This window comes from Bombyx mori, chromosome 24 (genome assembly GCF_030269925.1).
Source record: "Bombyx mori chromosome 24, ASM3026992v2".
In the NCBI taxonomy this organism is placed as follows: domain Eukaryota; kingdom Metazoa; phylum Arthropoda; class Insecta; order Lepidoptera; family Bombycidae; genus Bombyx; species Bombyx mori.
In genome coordinates, this window is record NC_085130.1 from 4,633,445 (window position 1) to 4,650,349 (window position 16,905).

General features: G+C 39.3%; 1 protein-coding gene across 1 annotated transcript in view; it reads right to left on the reverse strand.

Moving 5' to 3' along the window:
* LOC134201222 (uncharacterized) overlaps nucleotides 1-16,905 on the reverse strand; it is an 81,916-nt gene that overhangs the window by 60,734 nt on the left and 4,277 nt on the right. Inside the window, exon 3 of the mRNA XM_062675576.1 lies at nucleotides 16,738-16,904. Coding sequence (XP_062531560.1) covers nucleotides 16,738-16,904 — 167 coding nt within the window. The remainder of the gene's footprint in view (nucleotides 1-16,737; nucleotide 16,905) is intronic.

Below are 16,905 nucleotides of genomic sequence, written 5' to 3' on the forward strand. Positions count from 1 at the left end.
TTATCTATGGACTTTTGCAGAATGATAAGTGAATGCTCATGTAATACAGACCTCTGATAGTCCAAGTTAAAAAAATACCTTAAATTCCACTAAAATAATCATTCATTGATGTCCATTCGAATTGTCAAACGCCATTCTCAGGTATCCCACACTGACCGCGAATACTCTCCTGTAAAAAAAAAAAACATTTGTCAAACTGGTTTGACGGGCCGGCTACCCGACCTCCGTTACAATGCTTGTAGAATAAAATCGGATGTGGTAATCGGCTTTAAATGTCGTTGATTTGTGCATTAATATTATAATAACATTTATAATTCGTTAAACCGACCAATTCAGCAAACCATTTAGTACACAAAAAACTTTGAACTTTTGCAACGGCAAGAAAACGTACGCCAACTGTAAGCTAAATTGGAATTTTTACTGTAGATGTCATAATATTATTGCCCAGACGAACGAAATTTCATACAAATAGAGAATTTAATATTACTACATAGCATTCCCAACCATACATAGTAGTGTAAAATAATAGGTTCTTTATTCACTAAATGTTTTTTTTTGTTTTTTTTTATTGCTTAGATGGGTAGACGAGCTTACAGTCCAGCTGATGTAAAGCGGTTACTGGAGCCCATAGACATCTACGACGTAAATGCGCCACCCATCTTGAGATATAAGTTCTAAGGTCTCACGTATAGTTACAACGGCTGCCCCGGCCTACAAACCGAAACGCATTACTGCTTACGGCCGAAATAGGCAGGGTGGTGGTACCTACCCGCGCGGACTCACAAGAGGTCCTACCACCAGTAATTACGCAAATTATAATTTTGCGGGTTTGATTTTTATTACACGATGTTATATTCCTTCACCGTGGAAGTTAATCATGACAATTTTGTTGAGTAGGTACGCATTTCATTAGAAACGGACGTCTTATCCTTAAGGCCACGACGACTGTAATGAATGAAATGTGTGAATGAACGGCCATTTTGAAACATGATGTCGAAGACACAATGGTGTTGGAGAAAAAATGGTCCACCTTTTAAATCGGAACGCATTTTTTTAAGGTAGAATTGGGCAGGATGCTGATACTTGCTTGTACTGGCTAACAATATACTTTTCAAGTAAAATACTAAATTGATAACGTGAACGGGATTTTCAAAGACCAATACCACATCCAAACATTCTTACCTCACATTACTGATGCTATCAATACCCACAGTCCGTTAAGGTGTATTAAGCTCTTGATTGATATGGCGGCGTCACAGGTTACATGTCGGTCAACGGTTGTTAAGGAGAATATTAGAATTTGATAATTGTATATTAATATTTTTGGATCGGCGTCGTCGAACTTAGCCATTAAGGATACGATTTTTGGCTAACCTCAATTTTCTCATGTAAATTTTCCCTATAATTGGACGAAACTTAATTATATCTATTTTACCCATATTTCGTTCCAATAAATCAATATTTATTCTTAGTGATTAAACGGTATACCCTATTTCACCCCGCCTATTTCTACCGTGAAGCAATAATGCGTTTCGGTTTGTAAGGCCCCAGCCGTTGTTACTATACTGAGACCTTAGAACTTATATCTCAAGGTGGGTGGCGCATTTAAGTTGTAGATGTCTATGGGCTAAAGTAACCACTTAACACCAGGTGGGCTGTGAGCTCGTCCACCCATTTAAGCAATAAAAAAAATTAAAAAAGGCAAATATGTCAAATAGTTATAGACATATTTATATCTCAGTGGTGTAAATGGGGAGAAGCCTATGTTTAGCATATAAACATAAGAAATATATTATATTTCTTAAGTCTTGTGAATAATTTTTTTTCTTAGTTTTTGTCGTCTTTTTCTTAAACCTGGACTAGTAAATTATGTCTAAGTTGGAGTGTGTAGGGACACAGCTTTGTAGCGCATACGGCTTGTACGTCGCTTGATATGGTCAGTCGTACATAGCCCACCCGACACGTCAGACACTTGACAATATACGGAGTAAAATTGGAACTAACTTATTTTATTTATACAGGGCAGTTAACACCCTTTACAATCGCTCGCCAAAGAGTGCAAAGCAAGATCTAGCAGTGCCCAAATCCGGGAAACTATATGACTGAGTTTACTATTTAGCTTCCAATAAGATGCGAATAAATCAATTTAAAAATCTTCAGTAGGTACTACTATTAGAGGATTCCATAAAACTGTGTGCTTTGGTAAATCAAAATCGAGCTCAGCCACGAAACACGACTAACGAATCGATTTATAACGTTAAACTTTAAAAATCACATTTTTAAGCTCTAAAATTTTCACAACTTCAAAACGTCCACTTAACTCGTACCTTTGAAGGAACGGTCACCTAATCCGCTTAAGAAAGCATGAAGATTTGGACTCTGATCCAAAACAGAGATAATCTCCGTTAGAAGCGACGCGGTCTTTACTAGCATTTGTTTATAGACGTTAAATCGTTTGAACATGATTTGATGATGGGCTCATGAAGAGATTTTTCTGTATTTAAAAATTGAATTTGCCTTTGTAGCATGTTAAAAATTATGAACATAATATTGTTATTATTATTACATTATACAAATAGATTTAAATTTTAATAAATAATTGTACGTTGAACGGACAAACGATCCGAATTTTTATATAGTGACTGCAAATACAAAATAAATGTGCATCTAGACATACTTGGTATCGGTCCTCGCCAAAGCCAGTCAGCTGGTCGATTTAAGGCGAGACGCTTGTGCTTTTCGAATGACTTTGGCTTACAACAGTGATTATAAAATACTTATAAATTTGTAATAGTATATGATTGATTTGATTTGATTTGATAGTGTTTTTAAAACTGTGAGGGTGGTTTAATTTGACTACACTTCACCTTTGAATTTAATTTAAGTCGTCGTGGCCTAAAGGATAAGACGTCCGGTGCATTCGTTGTTGCGATGCACCGGTGTTCGAATCCCGCAGGCGGGTACCAATTTTTCGAATGAAATACGTACTTAACAAATGTTCACGATTGACTTCCACGGTGAAGGAATAACATCGTGTAATAAAAATCAAACCCGCAAAATTATAATTTGCGTAATCACTGGTGGTAGGACCTATTGTGAGTCCGCACGGGTAGGTACCACCGCCCTGCCTATTTCTGCCGTGAAGCAGTAATGCGTTTCGGTTTGAAGGGTGGGGTAGCCGTTGTAACTATACTGAGACCTTAGAACTTATATCTCAAGGTGGGTGGCGCATTTACGTTGTAGATGTCTATGGGCTCCAGTAACCACTTAACACCAGGTGGGCTGTGAGCTCGTCCACCCATCTAAGCAATAAAAAAAAAAAAAAAAAAAAAAAAAAAAAAAAAAAAAAAAAAAAAAAAAAAAAAAAAAAAAAAAAAAAAAAAAAAAAATTAGATTATAATTTGAAAGCCAAAGTGTAGAAGGCAAATAAGATTTTTCTATCGTAAACGACTTAGGTATTTATTCTTATTATCTTAACGCACTAGAAGGATAAATGAGTTCATGGTCCATCCAATCTCAAGTTGTTACTGGAGCTCATAGATACAACTGGAATATTTCCAACGACTTGGGGGTACGAAGACTCAACCAGAAAAAAATTAGATGATTTTTACACCATTTTTTGCAAATTTAGGTGATTGACTCTATCAACCTGGCGTAAAGTGGTTACCAGAGCCTATAGGAGTCACTAACTGAATAATAACCCTTCTTTAATGATGGAAGTCAGTCATGATCGTACATATTAGTATCATTCGTATTAAATAGGATATCGTGTTTTCATTACATACTGTATTAATTACGCAAATTATAATTTTGCGGGTTTGATTTTTGGTGGAAGCCAATCGTGAACATTTGCTAAGTACGTATTTCATTAGAAAAATTGGTACCTGCCGGCGGGATCCGAAAACCGTTGCATCGCATTGACATCTTATCCTTTAGGCCACGACTTCAAATATTATTATCTCAAGGTGGGTGGCGTTTTTATGTATATGGGCTTTGTTAAGCACATAGCTTCTGGTAGGCTTTATTATACTCCTTTACTATGAGCAGAGTACAACCCTATTTAATTTTTTTTCCATGAACTATCCAGCTCGAAAAAGAGCTCTCCTTAATCTTCTAGTACTGTAACATGGCCTTATTCTGAAACCACCACCAATGCCAACTCCCCGACGTATCGTGCTGTTTGTTAATAGCTAACTAACCCACACTTGCAATACGGCTATAGTCCATGACACCAAACCAGCAATTTAAAGCTGTTTCTAGAAATTACTTAAGCTACCATTATTTCGTCACAATTGTCTGGACTTACCCGTAAAAAGTACTGAAGAAACAAATCAAATGTTTGATCAGAACAGGTCTTGACTGCGTATCCTGCCGATAGCCACATACGATAATTTTTTTTTTTTTTATTGCTTAGATGGTTAGACGAGCTCACAGCCCACCTGGTGTTAAGTGGTTACTGGAGCCCATAGACATCTACAACGTAAATGCGCCACCCACCTTGAGATATAAGTTGTAAGGTCTTAGTATAGTTACAACGGCTGCCCCACCCTTCAAACCGAAACGCATTACTGCTTCACGGCAGAAATAGGCAGGGCGGTGGTACCTACCCGCGCGGACTCACAACAGGTCCTACTACCAGTTAAGACCATAAATAGCGAACGAAAAAAAGTCCTTTACCTAAACTTTACTAAATTATCTTTAGCATTATTTCTTGAAGGCATTCTGGGAAAAAAAATATGTCGAAAATTTCAACGAAGCCAAACAAGACTCGAACACAAAGCTGTGCTAAAGCAAACAAAGAACAAACATGGTAAATTAAAATCACTTTCCTATGAAAACAAACTTGTATGAAAGGGCGTGTTGTTGTAGTGGCGAGACAAAAGGGTTTTGTAGAAAAGGGAGCCCTTTCGGGCTAAGAAAATGTTTGGCTTCTTTTTGTAGCCTCAATTGTAAGAAAATCTGATTTATACTGAACGTCTGATTCCAAAATTGTTACGTAGCTCTATTTTGATATCAACATAAACCTAATATTTTGACATGACTTAAATAAATTTAAAAAGATACTCCACTTCAATTCAAGTGTCCTACTAACACGCTTACCATTGATAATGTCCAAGTTTCTTCACCTCTGGTTAGAATAACTAGGAAGCAGTTAACCAATTCAGTTTTTTTTTGGGTTTTTTATCTATCGGAACCTATGAATGTAATTGCTGCTGCCCACATTGCGAGGTTAATCTCATCTGTACAACAGCTGTCCCGATCTCCATTTCTGCCACGAATCAGTCATTCAGCTCGAGTTTGAATCCGTTGTGGCCTAAAGGATAAGACGTCCGGTGCATTCGTATGTAGCGATGCACCGGTGTTCGAATCTCAGGCGGGTACCAATTTTTCTAATGAAATACGTACTCAACAAATGTTCACGATTGATTTCCACGGTGAAGGAATAACATCGTGTAATAAAAATCAAACCCGCAAAAATTATAATTTGCGTAATCACTGGTGATAGGACCTCTTGGGAGTCCGCACGGGTAGGTACCACCACCCCGCCTATTTCCGCCGTGAAGCAGTAATGCGTTTCGGTTCGAAGGGTGGGGTAGCCGTTGTAACTATACTGAGATCTTAGAACTTATATCTCGAGGTGGGTGGCGCATTTACGTTGTAGATGTCTATGGGCTCCAGTAACCACTTAACACCAGGTGGGCTGTGAGCTCGTCCAGCCATCTAAGCAATAAAAAAAAAAGTTTTGGAGCCTGCGAAAAATCCCAAACCGTTCACTAAATAGTTCCATCGGTCCAACGGTCATAATATTTCATAACGTTCATCAGTTAACTTTCCTCCTAACTACAACCAGACATAAAACGAACGTTGTACATTAAAGTACAACAATTAAAACAGAGTTTCCTCCTCGCTTCGGGCGCTACAATTAATTACACACTAACAAATCGTCAGAACGCGTGATATCTGATACCGCGTTGAAAGTGTACGGTAATTTATGACTATAAATATTAGTACTGTCGAATGTAAGTGATGGATCTTGGGAAAAAAAATCGGGAAGCTATCCATCTAATTGTTTTTTTTTTTTTTTATTGCCTTTGTAGGCAGACGGGCATACGGCCCACCTGATGGTGAGTGGTTACCGTCGCCCATGGATTTCAGCAATGCCAGGGGCAGAGCCAAGCCGCTGCCTACCGCTTAATACTCTCCATAAGCCTCGTTTGAAGAAGGACATGTCATAGCGCTCGGGAAACACCGTTGTAGCCTATTGAAAATTTTAAACGCAAATCCCTCCTTTTTATATTTGTTTTGACATTTCGAAGCAAGAGCTCAACAATGAGTTGCTTTATTCGAAAGCCGTTCGAAGATTATGCACGGGTAGGTATCATCGGTAGTTTTACTTCTGCCGCGAAACTTTCCCACGTACTGGTTTGATAAAGTGACCTACACCACTATTTCCATGGGTGGGACTGAGGTGGTGGTATAACTGCTAACAGAGATCACGAGCTCATACCTCGATAGGACACATTTATGTTCTGAAGTTGAGCGCTTCGTCAACAGATACAGTAAGAATAAGAAAAAAACTTCAGAAGTGTCATGGGACACCCTTTCGATTAATTAGTGAAGGAATTGTAATTTTTTTTTAAGTTATAATAATAAATTACGGCATTATGAAGAAGAAAAATACAATACTATGAACTAAATTACTTTTGTTGAAACGCTATCTCGAGAAACTGTACTCATTACGCGGACCAATCGGATACGAGCAATGTCACGCGATAAGCGCCTACACGTTGGTTGGTCAGAATGACGGATCTAAAAAGTGTCGTGACAACTTTTCGTAAGAATTTTTTCCGTCTAGCCCCCTTTCACAACGCGCGATAAGGAACTTCGTTCCAATAAAAAAGATACTCTATATGAAAACCAAGCTTTCAAGAGATTACTCACTGAATCATTTGCTCAAATTTACTCCAATGTATTTCATCGCATTATTGTAAATATCATCTAAGTCATTAAGTGGTGCATTATTGAATATTAGTGGGGGCGTTAGCTTCGCGCCGGTGATAAATATAGTTCACACATGGTTGATTCCTGGCAGATTAAGGAAGCGGTTATATTAACTGCGATAATGGTGTCTCGGTTTTTTTTTTATTTGGATTTATTTTGTATAAAAATTATTTTGACCCAAATAATACGAAGAAACTGTCTGGTATTAAGTAGTTACCGAAGTCCGACGCCATTATGATGTGATATGTGGTTGAAGTGAAAGCCTGTGTGAATCACCCATCAAAGTGCTCAAACTACCAGCTATGACTAATAATCTATCCATGTTAATGTAAATACGAAAATATTTTTGGGTCATAATTACTCAAGGAGTCATCATTAAATTTTGTATATACATACGCGTATGTATTTTGTATGTATAATTTTGTATATACAAAATTTTGTATATACAAAATTATGACCCAAAAATATTTTCGTATTTACATTAATGTTTTGATGTTGATGATTGATTGTGTTAATGATTGTATGTGTGATGTAGTTAGAGGTACAGAAAAGACATAGGGCATAGGGCAAGAACAAAGAACATTTCATCCAGATTAAGGAATATTCCCGAAGGAGTATTTTTCCCGTAATCCGTAAGATTTGAACAGCAGATTGGTCGTGGCTTATTTCAGTAAAATTTTATTGAGCTAAAATAAACGATTGTGCTTCAGATAACGTGGTTTAATTGATAATTGGAAGCAAAGTTCTTTAAAGCCTCGATTATGTCCTTAATTATGTTTAAAAATCTAAAAGTGGCCGAGTAGAATCAAATTTTGCAAGCGAAACCGGTCACCGTCCTCGTCCAACCCGTCGCTTGCGACGAAGGGCTCGACGAGTTAATTAACCCACAGACACAGCCCACTGAGATCTCGCGGGATCTTTTCAGTGGGTCACGTTTCCGATCCGGTGGTAGATTCTGCGAAGCACGGCTGTTGCTAGAGTTAGTGTTGGCAACGTCGTCAGTATAGAACCCCGTGAGCTCAACTACATGTTAGGGCGAAGCTGAAATAGCCTCTCAAGGCTATTAGCATAGGTAGGAGAAAAAAAAAAGCCAGCAAAAATTAATCTCCGAGTGTTCATTACAATTAATTTCGGCGCCGTTTTCGCGTGCTCCATTTTAACAAGTGCTTTTGAATGTCGCGGTGAAACCGCGGTCGACTGGTCTCCAGCGACCAAGCCCCTCTTTTCAATGTACCCAAAGCCTATTCATAAATCTGTTTTAATTTAAAAAATCTACAGAAACAAGTATATTTCTTCGGTTCGTGAATGTGTAGCTAATTCGAAATAAAGACTAGCAAAATCATTACAACGGTATTAATCATTATAACGGTAGGCAGTGGCTTGGCGATGCCTATGGCATTGCTGAAGTCCATGGGCGACGGTAACCACTAACTATTAGGTGGGCCGTACGCTCATCTACCTACTAGAGCAATAAAAAAAAAAGAATACAAACGATTTCCACTAGAAAAACAAAAATGGATTTCTTATTTTGTAGTTAGCGATATAACCATTTAAGTACAACCATATACCTTACTTTTTCAGCTACACAGTAGCTTCAGGAATGCTCCGTAACTACTTATCATCAGAGATCAAGAGCTCGTGATAGGAATCATCATTCTCCTGCCCTTTTTCCAGTCACCTGGGGTCGGCGCAACATATTTCCTCCTTTGTGATAGCATTATTTTTACCAATGCTGATTGCCTTGAGAGGCTATGTCAGTGTTACTCTAGCATGTAGGTGAGCTCTCGGGGCTCAAACCACAGGTGTTGCTAACACTGACCCTAACAAAAGCTGTGCTTGGCAGAATCTACCAGCGCATCAGAAACGCGACGCACTGAGAAGATCCGCCAATAAACACAGTGGGCTGTGTCTGTGGGTTGGATAGCAATAAAAAAAACTCTATATTGCTTGTTGGATAATTTGTGTGTACCTATGTACCAAATGAGTTTACTAGTAAGATTTAATAATATTTTATGAGTCTTTAATTTAGCTTGTGCCCAACAGTAGGACATTAGTCAACTAACTTTCCGTATATTCTTATAAATCAAGTACTTTGACCTCATTAATGATAGCTCAAAGAAAGCACCAAGATTTTGAATCTGAAAATTAATTGAAACTGAATTTGAAAACGAAAAAAAAAAAAATCACTAGCATGACATAAACCAACCGGTTATAACTATGAAAATAGGCTATTGTGGCTTTTAGGTGAGTTTGAATCATTTACTGGTGGTAGGACCTCTTGTGAGTCCGCGCGGGTGGGTACCACCACCCTGCCTATTTTTGCCGTGAAGCAGTAATGCGTTTCGGTTTGAAGGGTGGGGCAGCCGTTGTAACTATACATGAGACCTTAGAACTTGTATCTCAAGGTGGGTGGCGCATTTACGTTGTGGATGTCTATGGGCTCCAGTAACCACTTAACAACAGGTGGGCTGTGAGCTCGTCGTCCACCCATCTAAGCAATAAAAAAAAAAAAACTGAAAGTTAAGGGCATCCTAAAGCATATTTTCTATAGTTGGCTTCGTGCGACGTCCTTTGTAAATATCGCCATTTATACTTACTAGTGATCCTGCTGTAGTCGAAATTCGACTATAATTAATCGAAATTATAAGTTTCAACATTATTATGGTTCTATTGTCAAAAACTTATTATACTTCTATTATATAATCACGCATTTCGCCAAAACTACACTATTAACAAATAATATTAAAGATAAACAATATTAACCATTCTCAATTATTATTTGACTACAGACTTTAAGCAATAACAAAAGTTTGACAATAAACAAAGAGTTTATATATGTGTGTGTGTGTGTCAAATATATGGTAGTAATGTGTAATGGTTTTTTTTACTGATTTAATGTATTATTACGTGGGAATGAGGCGTTCGCTCCTGGCCTTTCATTATTTTCATTATTATTATTATTTATTTGAATTGTATTTTTTTGACTTGTCTTTTTGTATACTGTAAATATGTTTTCTTGTTTAAAAAAAAAAAAAGAAGAAAATAGTTGAGAAAATACAAAAAAAAGCCCGCTGAGTTTGTTTCGCCGGTTCTTCTCAGGACTGTGGCTTTTTTGGAACCGGTGGTAGAGTTAACATTTTCTTTTACATTTTGACATTCAACAAGTGTGTTTTTGATGACATCCAAGTTGAAATAAATGATTTTGAATTTGAATTTGAATTTGAATTAATGTATAATTAAAAAAAAACAATTAGCATTCTGCACTCCTTCTCTGTATTCTCTACTAGCGGCCCGCTCCGGCTCCACTCGGGTCATAATAGTTAGACATATGCTGTCGCGACACTTTTTGTAAATAATAATGTGTTCTACAAAGTCGTAGTACATTATTTTATTCTATCATTAATAGTTTTCGCAGGGCATGCGATATAAAGAATATTTTTGGCAATATTTTTATACCTTGAGTTACATTATTGCAGTTTCGGTAAGGATCCCTAATTTTTTTCAAAAATGATTATAGCCTATGTCACTCGGGAATAGTGTAGCTTCCAAACAGTAAAAGAATTTTTCAAATCGGTTCAGTAGTTTTGGAGCCTATTCAATACAAACAAACAAACAAATCATTCCTCTTTATAATATTAAGTATAGATAATTGTGGGAAATTTCATACTCTTCCGTCCGCGTAATCTATATATTAATACGTGAAGCAAAAACTTTGTATCCCTTTGTACAAAAATTGCGCGGACGGAGGAGTATGAAATTTTCCACACTTATGGAGAATATAGAGAAGAAGTGCACAATGCTAATATTTTTTTTTAAATAATGCATAAAAGATACATTAAATCAATAAAGAAAACATTACACACACTACATACCATGATTTGACGCACACACGCACGCATACTATTTATTGTCAAACTTTTGTTCTTGACGTCTGTTATGAAGTTGAGAATAGATTAAATATTGTTTGTCTTTGTTAATATTTTTAGTCTTGGCGAAATTTGTAATTATAGAAGTATAAAATACAATCATAATAGTGTACAAACTTACAATTCCAATTAATTATAGTCGAATTTCGACTACTGCGGGACCTCTAGTTTTCGTAAAAACGGGTACAAAATGTTTGCTTCACGTATTAATATATAGATATACATACCCATTAGATTTTTGTAGTTCTCAGCTCAAATTCATTTTTATTCTTCGTTTTATTCCCGCCGCCGCTCGTCAAGAAGCGAGCGTCCTAAAGCGATCACTTACGGACCAACACTTACAATGTATCAACTCCACTAATGTTTCGTTTAACTAGAGCAGAAATAGTCTTCTTAATTATCAGAAGAAGTAATCACCTTTTTTTTTTTCTTCTTGTAAGTCCATCGTAATTTGTTTTCTCACGGAAACACACGAAATAGGCTTCTCAAATTTTGGAGCTCAAGGAAATGTTTCTCTTTATATTTAATGAAAAAGTCCTTTTATGGTTTTTCGGATTGACATCAAACCGATAACTGTTTTAATTGCTTTTCAGGATGCCTCTAAGATTTTGAATTATGAAGTCACACTGTTTTTATGTATAACGTTATTATTGTTTTGTTTTTTTTTTGATTTGCCAAATGATGTAGACGGGTTTCAGCTTGACGATGAGTGGCCTGAGTCCCTGATTCTTTTTTTTTTGTTATTGCTTTCATGGGTGGACGAGCTCACAGCTCACCTGGTGTTAAGAGGTTACTGGAGCCCATAGACATCTACGACGTAAATGCGCCACCCACCTTTGAGATATAAGTTCTAATGTCTCAAGGACAACGGCTGCCCCACCCTTCAAACCGAAGCGCATTACTGCTTCACGGCGGAAATAGGCAGGGTGGTGGTACCTACCCGCGCGGACTCACAAGAGCTCCTACCACCATTCTGTCCTTAAGACTTAATTACTGTTCTCAAACACTTTTTTTAGACTACCCTCTCGTCGCTTCATTTTGTAAAATTGTGATATACAAATACTTGATTCAAGGACAGACGCAAATGAACTGCTCATTTTATTAAGAAAATTTATTTTCATTCTCATTTTGATGTGAAACATCTATAGCCGCACGTAAAACCGATTTCTGGCGTGGCGACGCATGCCGTGGCGACGCGTCGCCATGCGCAATCGACTGTGCGATTCTCTCCCACTCGATCCGGCGCTAAGCCATCTCTCTCGCTACACTGAGCTCGGATACCTATAGTGTATACTCCGTAGTGTATACAGTGTTGTTTACTACAGTACACATAACCTGTGTTATACTTGAAAACAAATTAATTTTTCGTAATATTTTATTTTATTATTATGACATATTTAGTTCCTATCACAATCTGTTCTTTTCTGCAGATTACTTTTGCAAAATAACGTCGATGTTTCAGATCTGCCAGGCGTCCCGTGACGGCTCACATGATTTTTTTGCTTTGAAATTTCTTTAAAAGCATTCAACGATTTGGGAAACAAAAACTGAAGTATAAATTTTTAAGAAATTAACTAAGTCTACTCCAAAACTTAATCTCGACACCATCCGCCCGAGCACTATCACGATCTAAAAGCTCTAAAGGCTCGAGCTTCGCATAACAGCTTTTGTATCAATTTTACGGGCAGATTAATTTAATATAGTTCTGAGTAGGAGTCGAGTTTGAAATATGAATAGTTGACGTGAATTCTCCCAGCCGAGGGCTCAACAGGTGAAGTTGGATTATAAAGGTTTTATTACGTGTAGTCGGAAATAGCTATGACTGTATTCTTCTAAGGACAAGATTCTTTGTGGTACTAGATTTTTTACTATTGCCCGTGTACGCTGACGGACATACGGCCCACCTGATGCTGAGTAGCAATGCTAGGGCCAGAGCCAAGCCGCTGCCTACCTTTAATAGATACGTACATATGTGTTTATAAAGTTTAATTGGCTATAGAGACTTTCCTTCTTCAAACTGTAATGCACGACGGCTTCGCGGCAGAACTGCTCTTGAAACTTCAACCTCATGTCTCAAAGTGGGCACAAGGATTCATGTAGAGAGGCTATAGGCGTGAGTTTGTCTGTGCGTCCTATAGAAAAAATAATAATCATAAATAAAAAAATATTTACTAACAATCACGCCACGTTAACTAGTCCCGTGTCAAATTCGTAAAGAACTTGTGTTACAGGTACCAGATAACGGAAATAAATGTAAAATTTTTATTATACACATACATATATTTAATATACGTCCATAACACTGGAAAAGACATTTTATATTTATGATACAAATACCTTCCCTTGGCGGGATTCGAACCCGCGACCTCCTTGTCTACTGACCATGTCACTTACCACTACACTAAATGGCCGTAAATAGAATAGAAGATTCCATAAAAATATATTCTGAATGGGTAAATTACAAATCGACTCCCGAATAATGCAAAATTTCAACGACTTCAATAAGATAGAATGTGAGTATATGGTAATGTAATCGAAGTCAGTTAAATATAATAATATGTACATTAATAAGGACTAGAGGTCCCGCAGTAGTCGAAATTCGACTATAATTAATTGGAATTGTAAGTTTGTACACTATTATGATTGTATTTTATACTTCTATAATTACAAATTTCGCCAAGACTAAAAATATTAACAAAGACAAACAATATTTAATCTCAATTTGACGACAGACGTCAAGAACAAAAGTTTGAATTGTCAAACTTTTGTTTATTTATTGAAATAGTATGCGTGCGTGTGTGCGTCAAATACATGGTATGTAGTGTGTGTAATGTTTTCTTTATTGATTTAATGCATCTTTTATGCATTATTTAAAAAAATATTGGCATTGTGCACTTCTTCTCTATATTCTCTATAAGTGTGAAAAATTTCATACTCCTCCGTCCGCGCAATTTTCGTAAAAAGGGATACAAAGTTTTTGCTTCACCTATTAATATATAGATATCTCACAAAGCTACTGGTCAGATCTTGATAGAATTTAAATGGTAGCAAATGAAAAGCACCAGCTTTTAAATAAAAAAATCGAATAACCTAGATAAAAGTTCTGAAGTACCACACGAAAAAAAAAAGAACAATCGTATTGAGAACCTCCTCCTTTTATTGAAGTCGGCTAATAAAACGCTATTCAGACACGCAATAAGACCTTTCATATCCTCATGCCTGTTTTAATTTCATGGACTTGTTTCTTTGGAGATGAAAAAAAATGTCACCGAAGTAAAATAAAAGCTTACTTCTGAATGTCAAAAACAAAAGGTTGCATATCTGAGATATTTCTCAGAGGAGAACAATATGTCAATAGACGGGATAAGGTTGATATTTCCTTGAATAGCTCTGAGAGCGTTCTACCAAAGGTTCTATGTTGTCATTGCTTGATTCAAATATAAGGTTTTTTTTTTTTCAGGATGAAAAATGAAAATTATGTAATTTTTGATGACATGAAGATTTCCAGCGGATCTTGTGAAAATAAATTCTTTGCGAATCTCGAATCAAATTTTATCTTCGTACTTTGCTGTATTATTTATGAACCTTGTGAATGTATGCACGAATGTAATCTTTATTTAGAATTCATCACGATCTAACTGGTGCTAAGTCGTTATCGGGGGTTGTAGACAGTGAGTACAACAAACCTGTAATAAAAGTGAAACCCGCAAAATTATAATTTGCGTAATTACTGGTAGTAGGACCTCTTGTGACTCCACATGTGGGGCAGCCGTACTACTGTAAAAACTTAATTAATATTTATCGGCTTCGGTGGTCAGTTAACACTAGGTGAGCGAGGAGTCCATTTACCTAAACAATAAATAAAAAGATACTGACCCCGGCCGGGAATTGAGCTCCGACCCTGCTACAGAGTCATCGCTAGACCGCGTCGCGTAACCCATGATTCAGCTCGCTGAATTTCTCGCCTGATCTTCTCAGCGGGTCGCGATTTCGGTCCGGTAGTAAATTCATTGGCGAAGCAGCTGCTCTTGAGTTGTTAGATCTCCTTCGAAGGCGCTCGGGCAGCTGTTAGCAAATCCCACCCCTCTTGGCTGAGCCTTTGCTTGCCTACCTGCCCTGGTGAAACTGGAAAGGCCTCTGGGCCACCAGTAATCCTTCAATTAAAAAAAACCGCGTCGCTAAAGAAAACACGTGCATAAATTTTCATTGTTATTCAACTGTTATTCACACGTGGGTGTCCCGGATCTCGAAACCGAATCCCGAAACGTACGTGACGAGATTGCTAAGCAATAATTATTTAGTTCGGCCAACTTTGCGAGCTCGGAGCTTTTTGTGAATGGCTTTTTTTTTAGGGAATTCACAAAAATCCCTATTTTTCTCACAGGTTATATAAGTGTCCGTAATCGAAGAGTTACCATTGATTCTTATTTCGAATTTACATTTGTTTGAGATCGGTTCTTGTTTTATACTAGAATTTTAATTTTGTAGTTCGTGATGGCTCCGATGAACATTTAACACTAGTAGGCCGTGAGCTAGCTTGCCAAAAAAGACCCCAAAAACTACTAGAACTGGACATTGTAAAATAGTACTGATATTTAAAGAAGCATGTGTGTTTTTTTATACCCTTTTTTTTTTTTTTTTTTTTTAACGCTGGGGAATCCATTTACGGATACCCGGTCGAGAGGGGTAATAGACCGGGTTATGTCGGACTCCGGCGCCTCCAGAGAAGAAGAGGGAGAAGAGGAAGACCAAAGTCCTCCTCTTCTTCCAATTCCTACCGGGAGACTACGCCTTGAGAAAGGCGCGCGAGGCGCTGCGCGGCGTCTACCACGCAGGACCCGCCCCGCAAAACCGACTACCGACTAAACCCCATCGAGCTCCACCACTCCGACTCCACGAAACCTACGGTACCGCACAATGCGCGCCGCAGGCTCGCCGTCGCCGGTACCCATCCTGACAATAGGACGGGATCCAATCCCCGGGAAGATCCCGTAGGACGTCGTCTCAGGAGACACCGTGAGTGGCGCATAGGAGCCACCTTGCGCCGCCTCACCACGGAACCGACAGCAGAGCACCGGGCGCCCCCGCACCCAGTACCCAACAGTCCCTACGGGAGATTAACGGGAGCATCGTGCCCGCGTCGCCCACCCCGCCTTCTTCGCTGAGGAGCCGAAGAGGGATTCCACTCCCTTTCGCGCTCCTCAGCCTCGCGGAACGCCATGACCAGGTCGCAAAATCTGGCCATGGCCTCCCACGAACTCTCGTCCTCTAGCATGCGGGCAATGACAGCCCGCAAGGAGAGGTCCCTCCCCAGCACCGCGATGAGATCTCGCCGCGGGTGCTCCCAACGCGGGCACGCTTCGAGTGCGTGCTGAGCGTCATCATCCGGATGCCCGCACTGGTGACAACCCGGATGTGGCTCTCTCCTGCAAACCCTCCACAGGTACCTCCCGAAGCAGCCATGCCCCGAGAGGACCTGCGTAAGGCGGAAGGAGAGCACGCCGTGTCGCCGATCTGACCATGTCTCCAGCACGGGCACCATGGCCTCGAGAGTGCGCCGGCGGGTGGCTGAGGTTTGATGAAGTTCCTCCAGCAACCGCTCCCTCCATTTAGCGTACGCCAGATGACGCGCAGCACGCCTCCACCGACTGACAGCCGACAGGCCGGGTGTCCGTCCCCGACCCAGGGACTGTGTCCTGCGCCGGTATACCGTAGCCAATACCTCGGCCTCGAGATCCCAAGGAAGGGAACCAGCGAGGGCGCAGGCGACCTCTCGGGAGATCGTACGGTACCCCCTGATGACCCTCACCGCGAGCGCCCGCTGAGCTCGGAGTAGCAGCGCCGCATTGCGTGCGGAGAGTGTGGGCGACCACACGGGAGCGCCATACAAGGCCATACTGCGCACGAACCCCAGGTACAGGCGTCGGACACCGACGCTGCAACCACCAACGTTGGGCAGAAGACGGACTAACGCACC